The 19,759-nt window shown below is 44.3% G+C and overlaps 1 protein-coding gene and 1 non-coding gene across 2 annotated transcripts; both read left to right on the top strand.

Moving 5' to 3' along the window:
* The first annotated feature begins 355 nt into the window (after positions 1-355).
* On the top strand, positions 356-463 carry LOC114042303. Its single transcript, XR_003568977.1, has one exon. It is a non-coding gene; the product is annotated as a U6 spliceosomal RNA (small nuclear RNA).
* A 2,957-nt stretch (positions 464-3,420) lies between these two features.
* KLK9 (kallikrein related peptidase 9) lies at positions 3,421-18,441 on the top strand. Its single transcript, XM_027860941.1, has 5 exons — positions 3,421-3,581; positions 3,828-3,984; positions 15,526-15,791; positions 16,602-16,738; positions 17,289-18,441. Exons 1-5 carry the CDS (start codon positions 3,536-3,538, stop codon positions 17,445-17,447), a joined length of 765 nt encoding a protein of 254 aa, XP_027716742.1. The 5' UTR covers positions 3,421-3,535; the 3' UTR covers positions 17,448-18,441.
* Positions 18,442-19,759: the final 1,318 nt, after the last annotated feature.

Genomic DNA, 19,759 nt, shown 5'->3' with positions numbered 1-19,759 from the left:
ATACAACTAGTAAGTGTCTGAGTCTTCCTGACTCCAGGCTCAGTGCTCTATCTATTATACCATCTAGCTTCCCCTTGAGATACCTATCAGGAAAAAATTCCTCACATCCTTGCACCAACTTTTGGATCTGACTGGGTTTCTGGTCAGTGCCATCCAAGTCCCAAGGTAAGTATTAAACAAATCTGGCCTCTAAGCACTAGATCTGGTTCCTCAGCCACACGGGGCTAGGTTCAAATAATGCCATACAGTTCTCCCACACCTCCCCCCATTAGGGTTTAAAACCCAACATTCCTGTACTAGCAAAAGGACATTTATGGAAATGATAGCTAAGGTAAAGTTTAAATTAACCTGGGTCGTGCTTGCTTCGGCAGCACATATACTAAAAATTGGAATGATACAGAGAAGATTAGCATGGCTCCTGTGTAAGGATGACACGCAAATTCATGAAGCGTTCCGTATTTTAAAAAAATAAAAAAAAATAACCAAGGTCAGTGGAGATGTCTCCTTGCCTCCTGATTTTATCAAGAGTTTGATAGAATTTCTTTCTTTCTTTCTTTCTTTCTTTCTCTCTTTCTTTCTTTCTTTCTTTCTTTCTTTCTCTTTCTTTCTTTCTTTCTTTCTTTCTTTCTTTCTTTCTTTCTTTCTTTCTTTCGGTGAGGCAATTGGGGTTAAGTGACTTGCCCAGAGTCACACAGCTAGTGAGTGTTACATGTCTGAGGCCAAATCTGAACTCAGGTCCTGACTCTAAGGCCAGTGCTCTATCCATTGTGCCACCTAGCTTCCCCCGATAGGATTTCTTTAAAAACTGATATGGACCAGATTGGTGGCAACTCATGGTCAGAGGGATCAAACTAAGTAAACATCAGGGGCTGTAAGTCAGGGGGCTTAAACAAATACACTACACAATACACACGTTGATAGAACATATATGACCACAAGGATCACAAAAAAGTTAAAAAAAAAGACAAATTCCCAATCCCAGGCTTCTTTCAATGTCATAAGAGTTGAACAATCTTAGTTAAATGGAGTCATTATCTCATATATCCCCCAGGAAAACAAATTTAATTAAATCATCTTTGTAGGTAAACTAAGTCAGGTTAATGCAGGTAAACTGCATTTAATCAACTTATTTCATCTTTGGTTTTAGCAGTCCCATGTAACAAATGAAAACATTTTTTCTTGGAAATTCTGAAATAGACCTTATTCCCAAGGCATTTATGGAGAGGTATTCCTCTTAAATTTGGTTTTCCAATAACTAGTTCATGTGGTGAAAACCAGTTCAAACCTTAATGCCCTATACTTGTCCTTTGGCCATCATTCTTAAAAGAAACATATGAAAGTCAATCATATACACACACATACGCACACACATATCTTAAAGAAAACAATCTAATTTTGTTATTTTTATCAGATTGAAGTTTACTATTTCATTTATATGTAAAACTTTTGAACCTTTTACATCTTTGTCATATCACATTTTTGTCCTATTTGTCCTATCTCCCCTTCAAGGATATATTATCCTCAAATCAACCAGAAAGAATAAAATACTTTAAGGACTCAATCTTACACATGAATATATAACTCTTAGTGACCACAAATTTGGAAGAGTAAAATTTAAAACAATAAGATCTTTCATATTTTCATCTTATTATAGTAACTCAGAGATGTTTAGTATTACAACAGGATTTATTATGCATGTAAACATTTCCAGTTTACCTGCCCTTATTATAGAAATTTGCTATGAAGAGAAGGAGGGGTACGGTTATAACAATATCAAGACTGTTCCTTCAAGGGCACAGATTGACTTGACATCAACATCCTTAACTCTGATTTTAGGTAAGAGTCATAGTTAACCCTTATTTTGGAATAGCCAAACAGATCGCAAAGTTCCACATTATTCATGGGGTATCATAGCCAGGCTCAGAATTAAATAGGTAGGAAAATTTTCCCATTCAGAGGGAAATAATGCAATGGGGAAATTGAGTCAAGAAGATCTTATCATTACATTTGCACAGTCATCCTTTCTACCTTCCTAGGCATAGACATCCATCTGTAGCAGATCTTAGACCTCACTCCCTTTGAGCAGCAGTTGGCATGGGCCTTTCCTTAGACATAAATGTGGTCCCCAAACAGGGACTTTTCCTTTGGACAGTCACATCTCTGGTGGAGGCTCTGGCAATCTGAGCCCAGTCCTAGAAAGCAACAGTCAAAGGGGGAACCTCTGTCCTCTCAGAAGGGACTTCCTTATGCTAGAGGACTGTTAAAAGACAATGGCCATCTACTGGATATGCTGAAGTTTGGTATGACCAGACCCTCAGACTGACCCAGAAGTTGTTTTCAACTCTGTAATTTGGGATACTCTGCTATCTGGTACCATAATACCTTTTTGTGTCCACATTAGACTCTCCCTGTTAGGATAGAAGCACCTTGATTATAGGGGCTGGACCATTTTTTATCTGCACTCCTAGAGTAAAACTCAGGATGCTGAGCTAAGCACATGAGGAGAATGAGAAGAGTGAAGATATGGGGGAGAAGAAGAGAAATGGAAAGAAATGAAGACAGAGATGAGGAAAGATAGGGAGAGATGAGGAAATGTGAGGGGCTCTCTGCTCTCCCCATCCCACTTGCTGTATCCTCATCTATCCTGAATAAGGAGGTGGTTACCTCTGCTGGGGGAGTGGCTTACAAGTTTCCTAATCCTGGTTTGAAGCCAACATGCTTTTGCCTCTAACAGCTGCTCCCAGGGCCTCAGGGGCTGGGAGGGGAATCTCAGTCTGAATGTGTGCCTTCCCTATCCCTCCAAGTCTGCAAGTCTATCTTTCCATAGGTTTCCCTAGTCTTGAGGCCTCTTCCTATTTCTTTGTCTTTTCTTCCCTCCCTCCTAGCTTCTGTGTCTTCAGGGAACTTCTCTGGCCCCAATTTTGTCCATGTTATCACCAGATCCTCCCACTGTCCTTGTAAGGGCACAGGTCATTCACATCCTATACAGGATAAACTTGCTGTTCCTGACTCAGTTTTGAGGGAACCACTGGCTTCTCTGCACTCTTCCTCTTCCTTCTCTTTCTCAAGGGGAAGGAAAATTCACTCTAATCATCACCACCACCCCCTCCGGTGGCAGGGGTGGGGGATCAGGGCTTACCTTTGGGGAGCTCAGGGGTGTGGCCGTGGCCCCTTCACATACACACACCCAGGTCCCACCCCACAGTGTGTACAACTAGACCAGCCTTCCAGTAAGCAGCCAGTATTGTAGCCCCGGTCTGGGGTTGAAGCTAGGAGGCTGCTACCCTTCAGGCCAGAGGTATGCTTTCCCCCTCCCCTCAGGCCCTGAAGCTCCCTCCCCTCAGGATAGTTTCCCAACCTGATTAATCATTGAAGGAGGAGGAAGGAGGGAGGGGATGGCCCCCAGCGAGTTCATAAAGCATCCAAGGATAGGGAAGGACTAAAGGCCCAGGCATCTGGGGCCTCACGGCTGGTCTCCTTTGTCCTTCTCACTCACACCAATTCTAGTGGGTTCTTCTTACTGGAGCCTTGAACCATGAACTGGGGCATCTGGCTGTCACTGTTCATGCTTCTTTGGGCAGGTGAGGTTTCTTTTGTCTTCTGTCTGTTCGCTTCTTTGTCTTGTGTTTGTTTGGTCTATGTAACTGTCTGTTTGCCTGGAAATCTTTTGTCTCTGTGCCTTCTGGCCTTTCACTCTACATGACTGTCCATCTGTGAGTTTGTATGTTGTTTGCCTACCTGTCCCCAAGTCTATGGGACCACCTCCAGGTTACTATTTTAACCCATCAGGCTTCCACTGACCCTTGATCTGTCTTCTGTATTCCTAGGGCAGGGTTGGACAGACACGAGAACCATTGGGGCAGAAGAATGCATCCCAAACTCACAGCCCTGGCAGGCTGGTCTCTTTTTCCTCACCCGTCTCTTCTGTGGGGCCACTCTGATCAGTGACCGATGGCTACTCACAGCTGCCCACTGCCGCAAACCGTGAGTGGACCCAGGATCTTGTCAAGCCAGGAAGGGGGGAAGGGTGTCTGGGTAATTGTTAAAGTGGAACAGCCTTTGGAAATCTCAGAGGTCTTGGATTTTGGGAGGATTGAGGTCAGAGAATCTGAGACTAAGGAAGCTAAGATGCTTGGTGGCCAAAGATACAGGGAATTAGAACTCGGAGTTCACAGATGCCCAAGCGTCCCATAGATAGATTTCAGAAAATCTATGCATTTGGATGAAAAAAAAAGAAAATCACGTCTGTATTTCAATACAATTGACATCCTGTGTAATTCTAGGTATTTCATTTTATGTGTTTAAAAGGGGTACTCTGAGAAGGGGCCCCTAGGCTTTCCCAGACTCCCTGAGGGGTCTGTGACCCACAAGAAAGGTCAAGAACCCCGGGCTGGAGGGTCCAGAGAGTTCGAACAGATTGGGAAGCTTTGGAGCCTTGGAAGTTTGAAGGGCTTGTAGTGACCTGGGAGGCTGACAGAATGATGCAATAGAAATTGTGAATTGGAAGACTGACCTGGGTGTTCAAACCCATTTCCTTCCTCGGTGATCTTGGCCAAGTCTGTTTACACTGTGTGGGCCTCAGTTTCTTCAACTGTCAAATGAGGAAGGTAGATCAGATGGTTTTAGAGTGCCTTGTTCTTCATCTGGAGAATTTAGGGAGGCCAGGAAGGGAGGGAGGCTGGGAAAGAGTGAGACAACCATGAAGCTTGAGAAGGTCAAGGAAGGCTGATAGTTTGAAGGAGTGTGAAGGCTGAGGAGGCCAGACAGGCTCAGGATAAAAGGAGGTTAAGATGCTAGGAGGCAAGAGGGGTTGGATGAGTCACAGGAGGTCAGAGAAAAGGAGAGGCCAAGGTGAATGGAAAAGTGAGGGGGCCAAATCTGTGGAAGCTGAAAGCAGAGGAGACCAGAGAGGTTAGGACCAGGGGATTCAAAGGCCCTCAAAAGCCAGGAAACCAAGGGAGATGAGGAGATCAGGAAACCTCAGAGGCCATGAAGGATGACTGAGGGTGAGAGGAAGGCCATGGTGTCTGATGAGCTTGAGGGAGGTGGGAGGGTGTGGATACTGAGGAGGTGGGAAGTATGGAGAGGCTAGGGAGTCCAGAGTCTGGAGGAATTAGGGAGATTACATATATAGGCAGACTCAGTCTATTGACTGAGGAGGCTGGGGTGATAAGGGAGTCTAAGACTGGGGATTTGGGACATTTGAGGAGAAAGGGGCATTACAGTCATCTAGAGAGGTGACAGACTGAGAGATCAGGGAGGCTAAGGAGGTGAGGGAGGTTAGGGAAACCAGGTAATGAAGGACCCAAATTTTCAGGACCCTAGGAGTCCAGGAGTTTAGTGGGGCAAGGAGATTGGGGAGACTGAAAGCATCCAGTCTACAGGAGGCTGAGGGACAAGGGCAGAATAGAAGCCACATTGTTAAGAGGGAGGAGAGGCTGGAAGAAATGGAGGTGCTGATCTAGGGAACAGGGGGATATGGGGAGATTCAGGAGGGGTAGGAAGCTGGTCAAGGCAAGAAGGCTGAGAAAATGCAGAGATCCAGGTGTGATGATAGGGGAGGCTAAGCAGATTGAAGAGATGAAAAAGACAGGGAGCAGGGGAGGGCCCTCTTATAAGGCCCAGTGAGGAGGAAAGGGCCATGGGGAGGGGGCTAGTTATGGGACAAGGCAGCCAGGATCCTTCAGAGTTTTATCAGGAATGACATTCCATGTGCTCTGAAGGAATCCCATCATGCATCTCCTTACTAGGGAAAACACCCTCAACTTTGGTCCCCACCTCAATGCCTGAGTCCCAGGCCCAGGTCCAAAGAGTTGAATCTCTTTCCTAAGGGAAACCCAGAAATATGGATAGAGAGAGATAGGGAAGATAGAGGTAAAGAGAGACAGAGATAAGTCAAGAGAGACAGACAGAGACAGAGAGAGGAGAGAGAGAGAGAGACAGAGACAGAGAGAGAGAACGAACAGAATTATAGACAGACAAAGATACAGGCAGTGACACAGAAGAGACAGAGAGATGTGCACAAAGAAGTGAGGCAGACCAGATACCCAGTGGATAAAGGCGGATGATTCCCTCTTCCTCCATTTCCCCAGTCCTCACTGGGGCATTAGCCTTTAGCTAATTTGCTAGAGCTTTGAGTAATGGATAGGAGGACCACTGGTAGTCCCCATCCACTTAGGGTTATTTAGGAAGGACTAGTGGGCTGGTGAGATCAATTGAAGAAATTGAGGATTATTGCAGAGAATAGAAGACTGGGGCAGGCAGAGGGGAAGGGCTAGGGTGATAATAGTCTCCAAGTCTTTGAGGGTCTGGCCTAGGGAACAAGGATTAGTGTTTTTGCTTGGCCACAGAGGATGTAATAAGGAGCATGGTGGTCATAGGGAGAGGTAACTACTGAGGAAGATTTCTTATGGGTGGAAGGAAGAATTCCCCGTTCAATTAGGGTTTTCCAAAGTGGAATTGGCTGCCTCAGGGAGTACTGAGTTCCCTTTATTGGAAGTCTTTATGGAACCTGGATGACCATTTATCAGGTCTGTTGTAAAGGGGATTTCTGTATCTTAGTGTCTTGGGTTAGACCATCCCTTTAGGGGATGTCCCTTTAGGCTTGGAAATTATGTTATTGAAGCCAGATTTTGAGGTTAGACTCCAGGAAGTCTTGAGTGCTGAGGGTTAGCTAGGGGGTGAGCAGCACCACCAGAGCTGGGGACTTTCCACACTCCCCTCCACGGGGCCACTCCTCTCCGAAGTCACCAGACCTGTTGGAGATAGGGTGATTATTTCTGGTGGGTGGGGTCCCTTCCAGCCCACACATTCCCTGGGTCCAGAATGAGGTGGGGAAGACATAGGTTACATATCACAGAGAGGAGGGAAGGTTGAACAAAAGTCCACAAAGAAGAAAACAGACTGGAGGATCTGGGAAAGTAGAGATCAAGAAAGATAGAAGCAGAAAGAAGTAGGGGCAAAGCTAGAGTAAGGGAGATGTAGAGATAGAGAGACAGAGACAAATAGAGAAGTAGACAGGGAGATGATCAGAGAGAAAAATAGAGATAAAGAGGGTATGAGCCAGAGAGATAAGACAGAGACACAAAGACAAAGATAAAGAGATTGAGATGAGGGTAGAAATGGACATATAGAGACAGAAAAGAGGACAGACACAGAGATGGGGATAGAGGAGACAGAAAGGAAGGGGTACAGAGAGAGACACACAGAGACAGAACTGGAGACCATTTAGAGAACTGAAGATTAAGGGAAAACATTAAGGGAGACAACTGAAGCCTTGTCATGGGAAGTGTGATCGAATTTTTTCTGCCTGTTCCCAGAGGTCCCAGAGACATCTTCCCTGCACTGATTTTTTTTCCTTGCTGAGTTCTAGAAACTCTCCCTACATTTCCTCCTTTTTCTTCTCTATTTTCCAGAGGGGAGATGGAAGCATGTCGTGTGCTTCCCCCTCCCAGAGCATGAGGAGAGAAATGGTGGAGAGGGAAATGTCAGCTCTGTAGAAGGAAGATGCTTCTGTTAGAGCTTCCATATCTGGAAGGGCACACCAGGGATTCATAAAGCCAGACAGTGTCAGAGTGGGAAGCGAGCCTTGGGGACCATTTACTCCAAACTCTTATTTTAGCCATGAGGGAACTGGGATCTGTTGTGGAAAAGTAACTTGCTGAGGTCACACAAGCAGCAAGTGGAATGTGCAATAATCCTCTTCATTGGAGGGGCTCACCAGGGGCAGCATGACTGGTTGACAAAGACTGTAGAGACTGGACATAATGCCCTGTAAGATTGTGGTACAGGAAAGGAATGTAGGATTTGAGCCTGAGGACCTGAGGTCAAGTCATGCCTTCACAATTTGCCACCTGTATGACCTCATGCTCAAGTCATTTCCCATCTTGAGGCCTTGGCTTCCCCATCGGTAAACTGAAAAGGAGGCTTTCTAAGGCCCCCTCTTGTTCTAAATAAGAATCTGAGACTCTATGATAGCTTAAGAGGCAGTATGGGCCTGAGAGAAATCTGAGTTCAAATTCTACCTTGCTGGCTTATTAGTTGTGTGACACTTAGCCTCTCAAGGTCTCAGTTTTCCCATTCTTAAAATAAGGGAACATATCTCTAGTCTACTTCTAAGGGTTGTTGTAAGTGTCAAATGAGATAATGTACATAAATGTGGAAGCACCATATATATTATATATAATTAACATATAATATGTAACATATTATTAACATATATGATATATTAGCATGTAATATATAACGTATATTATAACATATAATATATAACGTATGTTAATAGCATGTATTATTAACATATAATTATAATATAATAATAACATATAAGATGTAATTAATAGTTATTGTGGTTATTAAACTCATTCTAATATTTTCCATTATTACCGTTATTTTTATTATCATCAAACTCACAAAAACTCAGAGTTGGAAAGGACCTCAGAGGCCATCTGGTCCAACCATCCCTGAATAGGGAGCCCATTTACAAAATTACTGATAAGTAGTTATCCAACCTTTACTTGAGGGATATCAGAGAGACTGGCCTCCTATGCAGGAGCCCTTTTGTCTTTGAGATAACCCAAATCATCGGTAGATATTTGCTTTTATCAAGCCTAAATCTGTCTTCACATCCCCACCTCCCATTCAGTTTATCCCTACTGCTCTAAGTTGTTTCCCCTGGGGTCAGTCAGAAGAAGGCTGAGCCCCTTTCTATACAACAGCCCTTCAAATACCTGAAGAAAACTCACCAATCTTTCCTAAATCTTTTCTTCTCCAAAGTAAATACTCCCAGTTCCTTCAACTTCTCTTTACATGGCATGGACTTGAGGCCCTTCCCAAACCTGGTTGGCCTTCTCTGGACAATTTCCAGTACATCAGTAGCCTTCCTAAAGCATAGCTCCCAGATTTGAACATAACCCTTCTGAGATGATACCAAGAGAAGAGAAGTGGGATGGAAAGAGCCTTAGATTTGGAATTGGGACTGGGTTTCTAGTCCTAGTACTGCCAATTAATGACTGAGTGACCTCAGGGGACCTCAGGTGGATTTTTCTCACCTCTGGGCCTCTGTGAAGTAAAGATGACTTCTAAGTTCCCTTCTGAATTTATTATTTTTCCCTCCTTAAATTTATTTATTTTAATCTAATATTTTATATTCCCCCAATTATATGTAAAGAACAATTTTCAACATTCATTTAAAAAATTGAGTTCCAAATTCTCTCCCTCCTTCACCACTCCCCTCAATGAGAAGGCAAGCAATTTGATATAAGTTATACATGTATAATCATGCAAAATATATTTCCATATTGGTATGTTGTAAAAGAATACATAGGCCAAAATAAAAACCTAAGAAAAAGAAAGAAAGTAAAAAAAGTATGCTTCAATCTGTATTAAGATTCTACCAGTTCTTTCTCTTGGGATGGATATCATTTTCCATGATAAGTCCCTCAGAGTTGTCTTGGATCATTGTATTGCTGAGAACAGCCATACAGTTGATCATCACACAGTATTACTGTGAAGGTGTACAATGTTCTCCTGTTTCTACTCATTCACTTTGCACCAGTTTGTGTAAGTCTCTTCAGGTTTTTCTGAGAGCATCTAGCTCATCATTTCTCATATCATAATAGTATTCCATCACAATCATATACCACAAATTGTTCAGCCATAACACAACTGATGGACATCCTCTCAATTTTCAATTATTTGCCACCAGAAAAGAGGTGCTATAAATATTTGGGCATAGTTCAAATTGTTCTACAAAATAGCTGAATCAGTTCATAACTCCACTTATGGTGCATTAGTATCTCAATTTTCCCACATCCCCTCCAACATTTATCATTCTACTTTTCTGTACTATTAGCCGATCTAATAGGTGTGAGGTAGGATCTCACTACTATTTTAATTTGTATTTCTCCAATCAATAATGATTTAGAGCATCTTTTCATATAATTGTAGATAGCTTTGATTACTTCATCTGAAAATTGACTTCATATTTTTTGATTATTTGTCTATTTGGGGAATAACTCTTATTTTTATAAATTTGATTCATTTCTCTATATATGTGAGAGATGAGTACTTTATCAGAGAAATTTGCTTCAAAGTTTTTTTTCATATTTTGAGTGTTAAATGTATTTCCCTCCATCCTATTTCCCCCATTTATTCTATTCTCTTTCTCCTTTCACTCTGTCCCTCCTCAAAAGTATTTTGCTTCTATTACCTCCTACAATCCACCTTCCCCTTCTATTAGCACACACCCCCTTCTCTTATCCCCTTTCTCTCCTACTTTCCTATAGGGTAAGATAGATCTCTATACACAATTGAATGTATATGTTATTCCCTCTTTGACTCAATTCCAATGAGAATAAGGTTCAAGGATTCCTTGCCAACTCTACCATCTTTCCCTCCATTGTAATAGTTCTTTCTTGACTTTTTTATGTGAGATAATTTATCCCATTCTACTCTCCTTTTCCCTTTCTCCCAGTGTATTCCTCTTTCTCACCCCTTAATTTTATTTTTAAAGATACCATCCCATCATATTTAACTCACACCTGTGCCCTCTGTCAATACATACTCCTTTTAACTGCTCTAATAATGAGGAAGTTCTTAGGAGTTAGAAGTATCATCTTCCCAAGTAGGAATATAAACAGTTTAACCTTACTAAGTCCTTTATGATTTCCCTTACTTGTTTACCTTTTTATGCTTCTCTTGAGTGGTTATATTTGGAAGTCAAATTTTCTACTCAGCTCTGTTCTTTTCATCAAGAATCCTTGAAAATCCTCTATTTCATTGAATGTCCATTTTTTACCCAGAAGAATTATACTCAATTTTTCTGAGTAGGTGATTCCTAGTTGTAATCTTAGTTCCTTTGTCCTCCAGAACATCATATTCTAAGCCCTCTGATCCTTAATGTAGAAGCAGCTAAATTTTGGGTTATTGTGAATGTGGCTCCACAATACTTGAATTGTTTCTTTCTGGCTGCTTGCTATATTTTCTCCTTAACTTGGGAGATCTGGAATTTGCCTATAATATTCCTGGGATTTTTCACTTTGGGATCTCTTTCAGGAGGTGATGGATGAATTCTTTCAATTTCTAGTTTGCCCTTTGGTTTTAGAATATCAGGGCAGTTTTCCTTGATAATTTCTTCTTCTTCTTCTTCTTCTTCTTCTTCTTCTTCTTCTTCTTCTTCTTCTTCTTCTTCTTCTTCTTCTTTTTTTTTGTGAGGCAGTTTGGGTTAAATGACTTGCCCAGAGTCACACAGTTGGTGAGTGTTAATGTGTCTGAGGTCAGATTTGAACTCAGGTCCTCCTGACTCCACTGTGTCACCTAGTTGCCCTAATAATTTCTTGAAAGATGATGTCTAAACTCTTTTTTCTTATTATGGCTTTCAGGAAGTCCTGTAATTTTAAAATTATCTCTCCTGGATCTGGGTCAGTTGTTCTTCTAATAAGATATTTCATATTGTCTTCTATGTTTTTCATTCTTTTGGTTTTGTTTTATTGTTTCTTGATGTCTCATAGAGTCATTAGCTTCCACCTGCTCAATTTTAATTTTTAAGGAATTCTTTTCCTCAGTGAGCTTAGAGGCTTTGGATGTAGGAATTTTGACTTTGCTGTCTTCTTCTGAGTGTGTGTTTTGATCTTCCTTGTCACCATAGTAATTTTTTATGGTCAGGATTTTTTTCTGTTGTTTGTTCATTTTTCCCAGCCTATTTCTTGACTTTTAACTCTTTGCTAAAGTGGGGCTCTGCTTCCAGGGTGGAGGGCCCACTGTTCTAAGTTTCAGGTCTTTTTGTGAAGCTGTTTTCAGAGATACTTTTAGAGATCTGTAAGTTTTCAGTTCTTCCAAGGTGGTATGATCTAAGGAGGTGTTTATTACTCCTGATCTGTGCTCTGGTCTCAGTGACCACAAGCACTCTTTTCTGCCCTGGAACTATGATGAGGGTCCCTGCTCCATTGTGGCCACAAGCTATGGTATGCTAATGCTCCTCTTCACCCTGGAACTGCCACTCAGGACTGCCACCTGGATCTCAGCATGGGCAAAGCAACAGAGTCCCACCCCCAGTGCCAGCAAAGATACCACTGTAATCTTCTTCTGGACAGTTGTTTGACCCCCTTACTGACTATGGGCTGAGAGCTCTGGAAGCAGCTGCTGAAGCTGCTGATTCATTCACTCCCAAGGCCTGTTCCTGGTTTGCTGGGGCTGGGTCTGAGCTAGCATGGCCTGCACCAGACTACGCTCCACTCTCACCATTGTGTGAGAGACCTGTCCTGCCACACTTTAAAGTTGTCTTAGACTGGAAAATTTTTTCACCCCATCCTTTTGTGGGTTCTGCTACTCCAGGATTTGTTTCACGATATTATTTAGGGGACTTTGGAGGGATTTAGGAGAAAGCTCAGGTCAGTATCTGCCTTCTCTCCACCATCTTGGCTCTGCCCCTCTAAGATCTATTCTGGCTGCAATACTCTACAATTCAGTGATTCCATGACTTCTGGCCTTTGACTTCCTTCACTGTTCTCTATTGACTTGCAAGGCTCAGAATTAGCGTTGGAGGCTCAGAGAGTTTAGGGGATTTGTCAACACTCATACAGCACCTGAGACTTCCCCCCTTTCCCCTCCCCCCATTGCACAAAAAGGGAAACAAAGGTCTTTGTATAAGGTCATATGGTATTAAGTGCCCTCAAACTACCATTCCAATGGATTGAATGGAGGAAAATACAGAGCAGGAACTAACTGAAAGTCCAGAGAATGATAGAGAGCAGGGTAAACAGGGGCCTAGAGGGTTTGAGTGCTGAGAGGGCAAGGTTGTTGAGAGGACCAGGGAGCTGAAGTTCTGGCAGCTGAGGTTCAGAGACTCAGATTTCTGGGAATACCTTCTCTTTACCAAGGCAAACCTCTCTACCTGTGCAAGTGATCCCATTCCATCTTAATTTTACCAACAGATTGCCCCCTGCCTTATCCCTATCCTTTCATTTTTCTTCAATTCCTTCCTATCTCCTGTCTGCCTCCCTATTACCTACAAACATGCCCAAATCTCCCCCATTTTCAAAAAACTCTCATGGTCCATCCATCCCCACTCATCCCATATATCATCTCTTTTGTGACTGAAATCCTTCAGAGGGCTGTCTAATTAATACCTTCACTTCCTTGCCTCCCTTTTTAACTTCCTACAGCCTGGCTTTCGACCTCATCATTTAACTGAAACGATTCTATCCAAAGTTACTGATGATCTCTTAACTGCCAAATTTGATAGCCATTTTCCAGTTCTCTCCTTTCCTGACCTCTCTGCAGCCTTTGACACTGTTGATTCCCCATTTCTCCTAGATAACCCTTTTTTTCTCCAGATTGCTATGACACTACCCTATCCTAGCTCTCTCCCTACCTCTCTGATCACTCCTCCATCTTCTTTGCCAACCCTTTGTCCAGGTCACACCTGATGAAGGTGGACATCCCCCATGGCTCTTTACTGGGCTCTCTTCTCCTCTCCCTCTGTAGTGTTCCATGTGGTGAGCTCATCAGCTCCCGTAATTTCAATTATTATCTCTATGCTGACGATTCCTGATCTTCTCATTCAGCCTTAATCTCTCTCCTAACCTCCAGCTCTTATTTCTGGCCACCTATCAGATATTTCAGATTGGATGTCTCAGAGATATCTTACACTCAACATGGTCTGAACTTACCTTTTTCCCAAATTCTCCCTCTTCCTAGCTTCTCTATTACCCACCATCCCTTGTGCCATCCTTATCTCTGTCTTCTGTCTTTATATCGCCCCACCTCTGTCTTTACCCACTGATCCTTTTCTCTGAAACCATTCTTATATAAATCTTCAGCTTCTATTCATCCATCCACATCTCCATCCTCCTTTCCATCTTGATGCTGCTCCAGACCAGGGTCCTCTATCAAGGCTGGAGATGGTCCCCTGACCATCCTACCCTCAGGTTGAGGGCAAAGCTATCCTTCCAGTCACCCAGGCTTGCAACCTAGGTTTCATCTCAACTCTTCTCTCTTACCCCCCCCATATATAATCTGTTGACAATTCTTGTTGATTTTATCTTTATTACATCTCTAATATGCCTCCTCTCCTCTGACACTCCATCACCTTGGTGCAGGCCCTCATCATCTCATGATTGGACTTTGCAACAGCTTGATGGTGAGTCTCCTTTCTTGAAATCTCTCCCCATTCCAGTCCATCCTCCCTTCAGCTGTCAGATCAATCTTCCTAAATTGCAGATCTGAGCACCCCCATGCCTCCACCCATTTAATAAACTCTAGTGGCTTCTTTTTCCCTCCAAGATCAAATATAAAAAGTCCTTAACATAAAAAGTCCCTCCTCCATCTTACCCTTCAAGTATTCCTATATCTTATTTCTCTCCACATATTGTGGATAGAATGTGAATACCGGAGACCTGAGTTCAAATATGGCCTCGGACACTTACTAGCTGTGTGATCCAGGTCAAGTTACTTAAACCTGTTTGCTTCATAACCCTGTTCTGATGCTTTGTGACCCCATTTGGGGTTTTCTTGGCAAAGACATTGGAGTGGTTTGCCAATTTCTTCTCCAGATCATTTTGCAGATGAAGAAACTGAGGCAAACAGGGTCAAGTGACTTGCCCAGAGGCACAGTTAGTATGTGTCTGAAGCCAGATTTGAACTCATGAAGGTGAGTCTTCCTGACTCTAGACCCAGCACTTTATCCACTGCTCCACCTAGCGTCCAGAGGAAGTATGGTGCTGGTCTTAAAAAGTCTCATGCTTTGTTTCTATGGGAAAATAGAAGCCCAGAGGGGATGGATGACTTATCCACAGTCACATGGCACCTGGAACTCTCCTCATGGCACCAAAGAACACAGTAGAAGTCCAGAGAAGGCCAGTAATGTATCTATAGCCATTTAGAACTCATCCCATTGTACAAGCAGAGGAAGGAAGCTCAGGGAGGCTGCCTTTCTTATTTGGTTTCCCAATGGAGATATGATGCAATTCAGTAGAAAATTCTGGAACTGGGAGTCAGGGGTTCCAGCTCTACTGACATTTATCTCTCATTCTGCTTAGTGAAGAGACCAATCAGAAAAACAAAGAGAAACACAGAAGCCAGCTTGTTTCTTTAGCCTCAGCCCCTGGGTCCCACCCCCAATGGGGGATTCAGGAAATTCTACTCTCTCTGGGCTTTGGTCTCCTCATCTATCAAGTGATGGAGGTGGACTTAGGGAGCATCCTTTCAGATTCAACATTATGAATCTCTGATTCATCTAAGCTTATGAGTGGAAACCCAGAGAGGATGGGTGTTCCAAGTCATACAACATCAGTGATTTACCCCATGGCATGAGAGAAAGAAAGGGGACCCACAGAAGACATGTGACTGGTTCAGGGTCACACACAGCTCTTTGAAAAACCTGAACACAATGAGAGGGTGTGTCTTGTTTAAGATCACACATGACTAGTGATTGACAGAAGTAGAATGCAGAGGCCCAGAGAGGGCTAGATGTTTATCCAGGCTCCTACAGTGGCCCCCTCCCACCACACTCCTTTTTGCCCATAGGTACCTGTGGGTGCGACTTGGAGAACATCATTTGTGGCAATGGGAAGGTCCAGAGCAGCTGTTCCGTGTCACTGATTTCTTCCCCCACCCAGGCTTCAACAGTGATTTAAGAGCCCATGATCACAACCATGATCTCATGCTGATCCGCCTGAAGAGACCAGCTAGGTTGGATTCAGCTGTACAGCCCCTCAACATCAGCAAGAATTGTGCCAAACCAGGCACCACTTGTCTAATCTCTGGCTGGGGGGCCATCTCCAGTCCTGATGGTGGGTCTTGGTCTGGGGTGGCATTGGGATGCAGAGGAAGATGGAGACAGATATGGAAAAGAGAGACAATGAGGATTAGGGGATGAGATTAGGATCAGAGGGACAGATCTGGCTCAGGATGAGGACAGGGACACAGAGATGGATATAAAGATAAGTATGGAGATGAGAGTGGGGATGAGGATGGAAATGGGATTGAAGGTAAAGAATGGGAGTAAATATAAGAGATTAAGATGGCAATGACAATGAGGGTGGAGATGAACCATAGGCTTGAGGATGGGGATGGAACTGGGACATAAAGATAAAGAAAGAAGAAAGGGATAGGGATGCATTTGGAAATGGGGTTGGTGATAGAGATAAGGCAGAGTAGAGGATATAGTTGGGGATAAAGATAGAAGGTGACAGAAAGGATAGGGATAAGGTTGGAGATGGAAATGGAGATGAGGATGGAGATAGAATTGGAGGTAAATATAAAAGATGGAGAAAGGGATAGAAGTGGTTTTGTGGATGGAGTTGGGAGTAAAGATTAAGGACAGATAAAGATGGGGATGAGGCAGGGACTGGATTTAGAGGTAAAGATGGGATGGAAATGGAGATGGGAGTAGAGTAGGAGATAGCAATTTGCTTGAGGTTGAGGATGGCTTTGGAGATGGGTTTGGGAGCAGGGCTGGCGACGGGGCTGGAGTTACTGATGGAAGAGATAGTGAGAATGTCTGAGGGCCAATGAAGCCCTACGTGGCAGCATGGGGGTGATGGTGCCCTCTTGTGTTCCGCGCGCCTCTTTGTTGACGCTGCTTCCCTGTCCTCCCACAGTCGAATACCCGCTCACACTTCAGTGTGCCAACATCAGCGTCCTGGAGCCCCGCCTGTGCCATAGAGCCTACCCTGGTCGAATATCTTCCAACATGATTTGTGCTGGTATCTGGGAGGGTGGCCGAGGCTCCTGCCAGGTGAGACCTGGAGCCTTGGGCTCTAAAGGGATCAGGAGCTGGTGATCCGAAGGAGGGTGGGGTCGGAATCAGGACCCTGGGTCCCCTTGGGGGATAGGAGCTATGAGAGCAGGACTTGAGTCCCTGAAGGAGGCAGGGGATGGGGGACCAGGTTGCCCGAGTCCCTGAGCGGGCTAAGGGCTGGAGGATCAGGATGCCCGGGTCCCTGTGGGATCAGAACCCCTGAGTTTCTGTGAGTTTTAAGAGCTAGAGAGGAGCTCTCATCCTTGAGAGGAGGCGGAGCACCTGGTTCCCAGAGCGGAGAGACCGTTGGGTTTGGGGAAATGGGCACGATAGGTTGGGCTGCGGGGGCCCGGGATGGGTGGGTGGTGGACCCACCAAAGCAAAGCGCATCAGCCTCATGCTTTGTCTTTCTCTCGGTTTACTCCTTTCCTTCTGTCTCTGCCCTTCTAACCGCATGTGGCCATCTCCCTCTCCTTTCTTCTCGCCTCTCTTTCGTGCCCTCCTCTTTCTTTCTCTGTGCCTCCCTTCCCTCACCCCCGGGATGCAGGGAGACTCCGGGGGCCCGCTGGTCTGTAACGGTGCCCTGGAGGGCGTGGTGTCGGGGGGAGCCCAGCCCTGTTCCAAACCCAAGCGACCAACAGTCTACACCAGCGTTTGCCGCTATCGGGACTGGATCTACAAGACCATTAAGGAGAACTCCACGTGATTGGACTCCTCTAGACCCCGCCCACTTGCCCTACTCCCCCAGGTCTCGTCTTCACCGGGGGCTCCCCTCTCGTGATCCCGCCCACCGCGGAAATGCCTCCCCGTGACGTCAGCAACTTGGCTCCGCCTTCAGCCTTTGACCCCACACCTACCCCCTCATGCTTCTAAGCCCAGACCCTCCAAGTGGCCCCTCCGTTTTGAGGGTCTTCTACCTACTGACAAATAACGTGCTCTGGCACTATCCCCTTGGGACTCCATGGTGTGGGTAGGGAAGAACTGCCCCCTCTTACCTTACCCCCTTTAAGGACACTAACCCTAATAAGATTCGTCCATCCGTTTCTTCATTCTGATATGAATCTTGGGGGGAGGGACAAGAAGAGGAGAGGTCTCAGAATGTCACAGCTATAAAGCCCCTGAGTGGTTCTGTCATCCAACCCCAACCTGAAGGGGAGTCCGTAGATCAAGAGGTCATCCACCCTGTCTGCTGAGGACCTCCAGGAAGGAAAACCTCCCAAACCTTCTGGGTGCTCCATTCGGCTTTGGGCCAGCTCTTGTTTTCCTGATATCAAGCCTAAACTGGCCTCTTTGCACTTTCTACTGGTTGATCCCGGTTCTCTCCTCTGGGGTAAAGACAAAAAATACATTCCTCCTTCCATGTGCCAGCCCCTCCAAATCTTGAAGACAGCTAGCATCTCCCTACCACCTCCATGAGTCTTCCCTTCCCAAGGTTGAACATTCCCAGTTTCTTCCATCCCTCCTGATGTGGCATGAGTTCAAGGCTCTCTTCCATCTTGGTCACCCTCATCTGGATTTCTTCCAGTTCATAATGTTCTTCTGGGCCCCAGAAGAGAACACAGCACTCCAGATAACCTGGACCATCACTTCCCTGCTCCTGGACACCATCCCTCAAAGTATAGTAGAAAGATACTTCAAATCTCCACCCAGCACCTGCACATAGTTGGCATTTAAATAAATACTTGTCGAGTTTAATTGAACATGGCCTAAGATTGCATTAGCTGTTTTTGGCTGCCTCATCACCCTATTGACTCATAGTGAGTTTGAGGTTTACATAACTTGTAGGTCTTTCGAAAACTGTTGATTCCCTGGTCACGCCTTACCCTGTCTTGTGCTTATGAAGTAGATTTCTTTTGCTGTTGTTTATTTTTTCCCACTTGAGTATTTTATTTTTTCCAATTACATGTAAAGATAGTTTTCAGTGTTCACTTTTACAAGATTTTGAGTTTCAGATTTTTTCTCCCTCCCCCCTCCCCAAAATGGCAGGCAATCTGATATAGGCTATACATGCACAATCACATTAAATGTATTTCCACATCAGTCACCTTGCGAAAGAATCAGAACAAAAGGGAAAAATCATGAGAAAGAAAAAAACAATAAAAAAGAGAAAATAGTATGCTTTGATCTGTATTCAGACTCCATAGTTCTTTCTCTGGATGTGGATAGCATTTTCCATTATGAGTCTTTTGGAATTGTCTTAGATCATTGTGTTTCTAACAAGAGCTAAGTCTATCAAAGTTGGTCATCACACAATATTGCTCTCACTGTGTACAATGGTCTCCTGGCTCTGCTCAATGAAACAAGAGTTCTTGAACTTGAAATATCAGGCTGCACCAATGTGAACTTATCCCTCATAGGATACACTCTCTACTACTTGTGGACTCCCCCACTCCCCACTCACACACACAGAAACACAATCAATAGGATTCCCAAGAGATTCCACTCCTTTATCCATCTCTACCACTTTTTCCTCACCCCCAAATCTCTAGCTCTATTTCAGTTGATTCCCAAACTTCAGTCATTTCACTCATGTCTGACTCTTCGTGACTCCATTTGGGGTTTTCTTGGCAGAGATACTGGAGTGGTTTTCCATTTCGTTCTCCAGCTCGTTTTACAGATGAGGCAAATAGGGTTAAGTGACTTGCCCACAGTCACACTGCTAGTATGAGTCTGAGGCTGGATTTGAATTCAGATCTTCCTGACTCGGGACCTGGCACTCTACCCACTATGCCACCTAGCTTCCCAACTCCCAAATTACCTGACTCTCAACGATCTGTGACTGCCTCACCCCCCTCCACACACACTCAAGTTCACTGTGACCTATTCAGTATCCCCTTGATAAAAGAGTGGGGAGAAATGAGGAGGAGAGGGGTTTTGGTCTGGCAAGCATCATTTTAACCGATCTATCATCTACCTATGTTCCAGGACTGGGATTCAAGGACAAAAAAATGACACAAACCCTCCTGGCAATGAGCATCTAGTCAGTGCCCCTACTGTGCCCCTTATTCCCAGGGGAGA

Source organism: Vombatus ursinus, unplaced genomic scaffold, assembly GCF_900497805.2.
Source record: "Vombatus ursinus unplaced genomic scaffold, bare-nosed wombat genome assembly UNPS02014344.1, whole genome shotgun sequence".
Taxonomy (NCBI): domain Eukaryota; kingdom Metazoa; phylum Chordata; class Mammalia; order Diprotodontia; family Vombatidae; genus Vombatus; species Vombatus ursinus.
This window is presented reverse-complemented; position numbering and strand designations above follow the sequence as displayed.

Excerpts from the sequence above, each read along its gene's own strand:
- KLK9 (XM_027860941.1), top strand. The coding sequence starts at position 3,536 with ATGAACTGGGGCATCTGGCTGTCACTGTTCATGCTTCTTTGGGCAG. Across the intron at positions 3,985-15,525 it reads GCTGCCCACTGCCGCAAACC|GTACCTGTGGGTGCGACTTG; the intron begins GTGAGTGGACCC and ends TTTTGCCCATAG. Across the intron at positions 16,739-17,288 it reads GTGGCCGAGGCTCCTGCCAG|GGAGACTCCGGGGGCCCGCT; the intron begins GTGAGACCTGGA and ends CCCGGGATGCAG.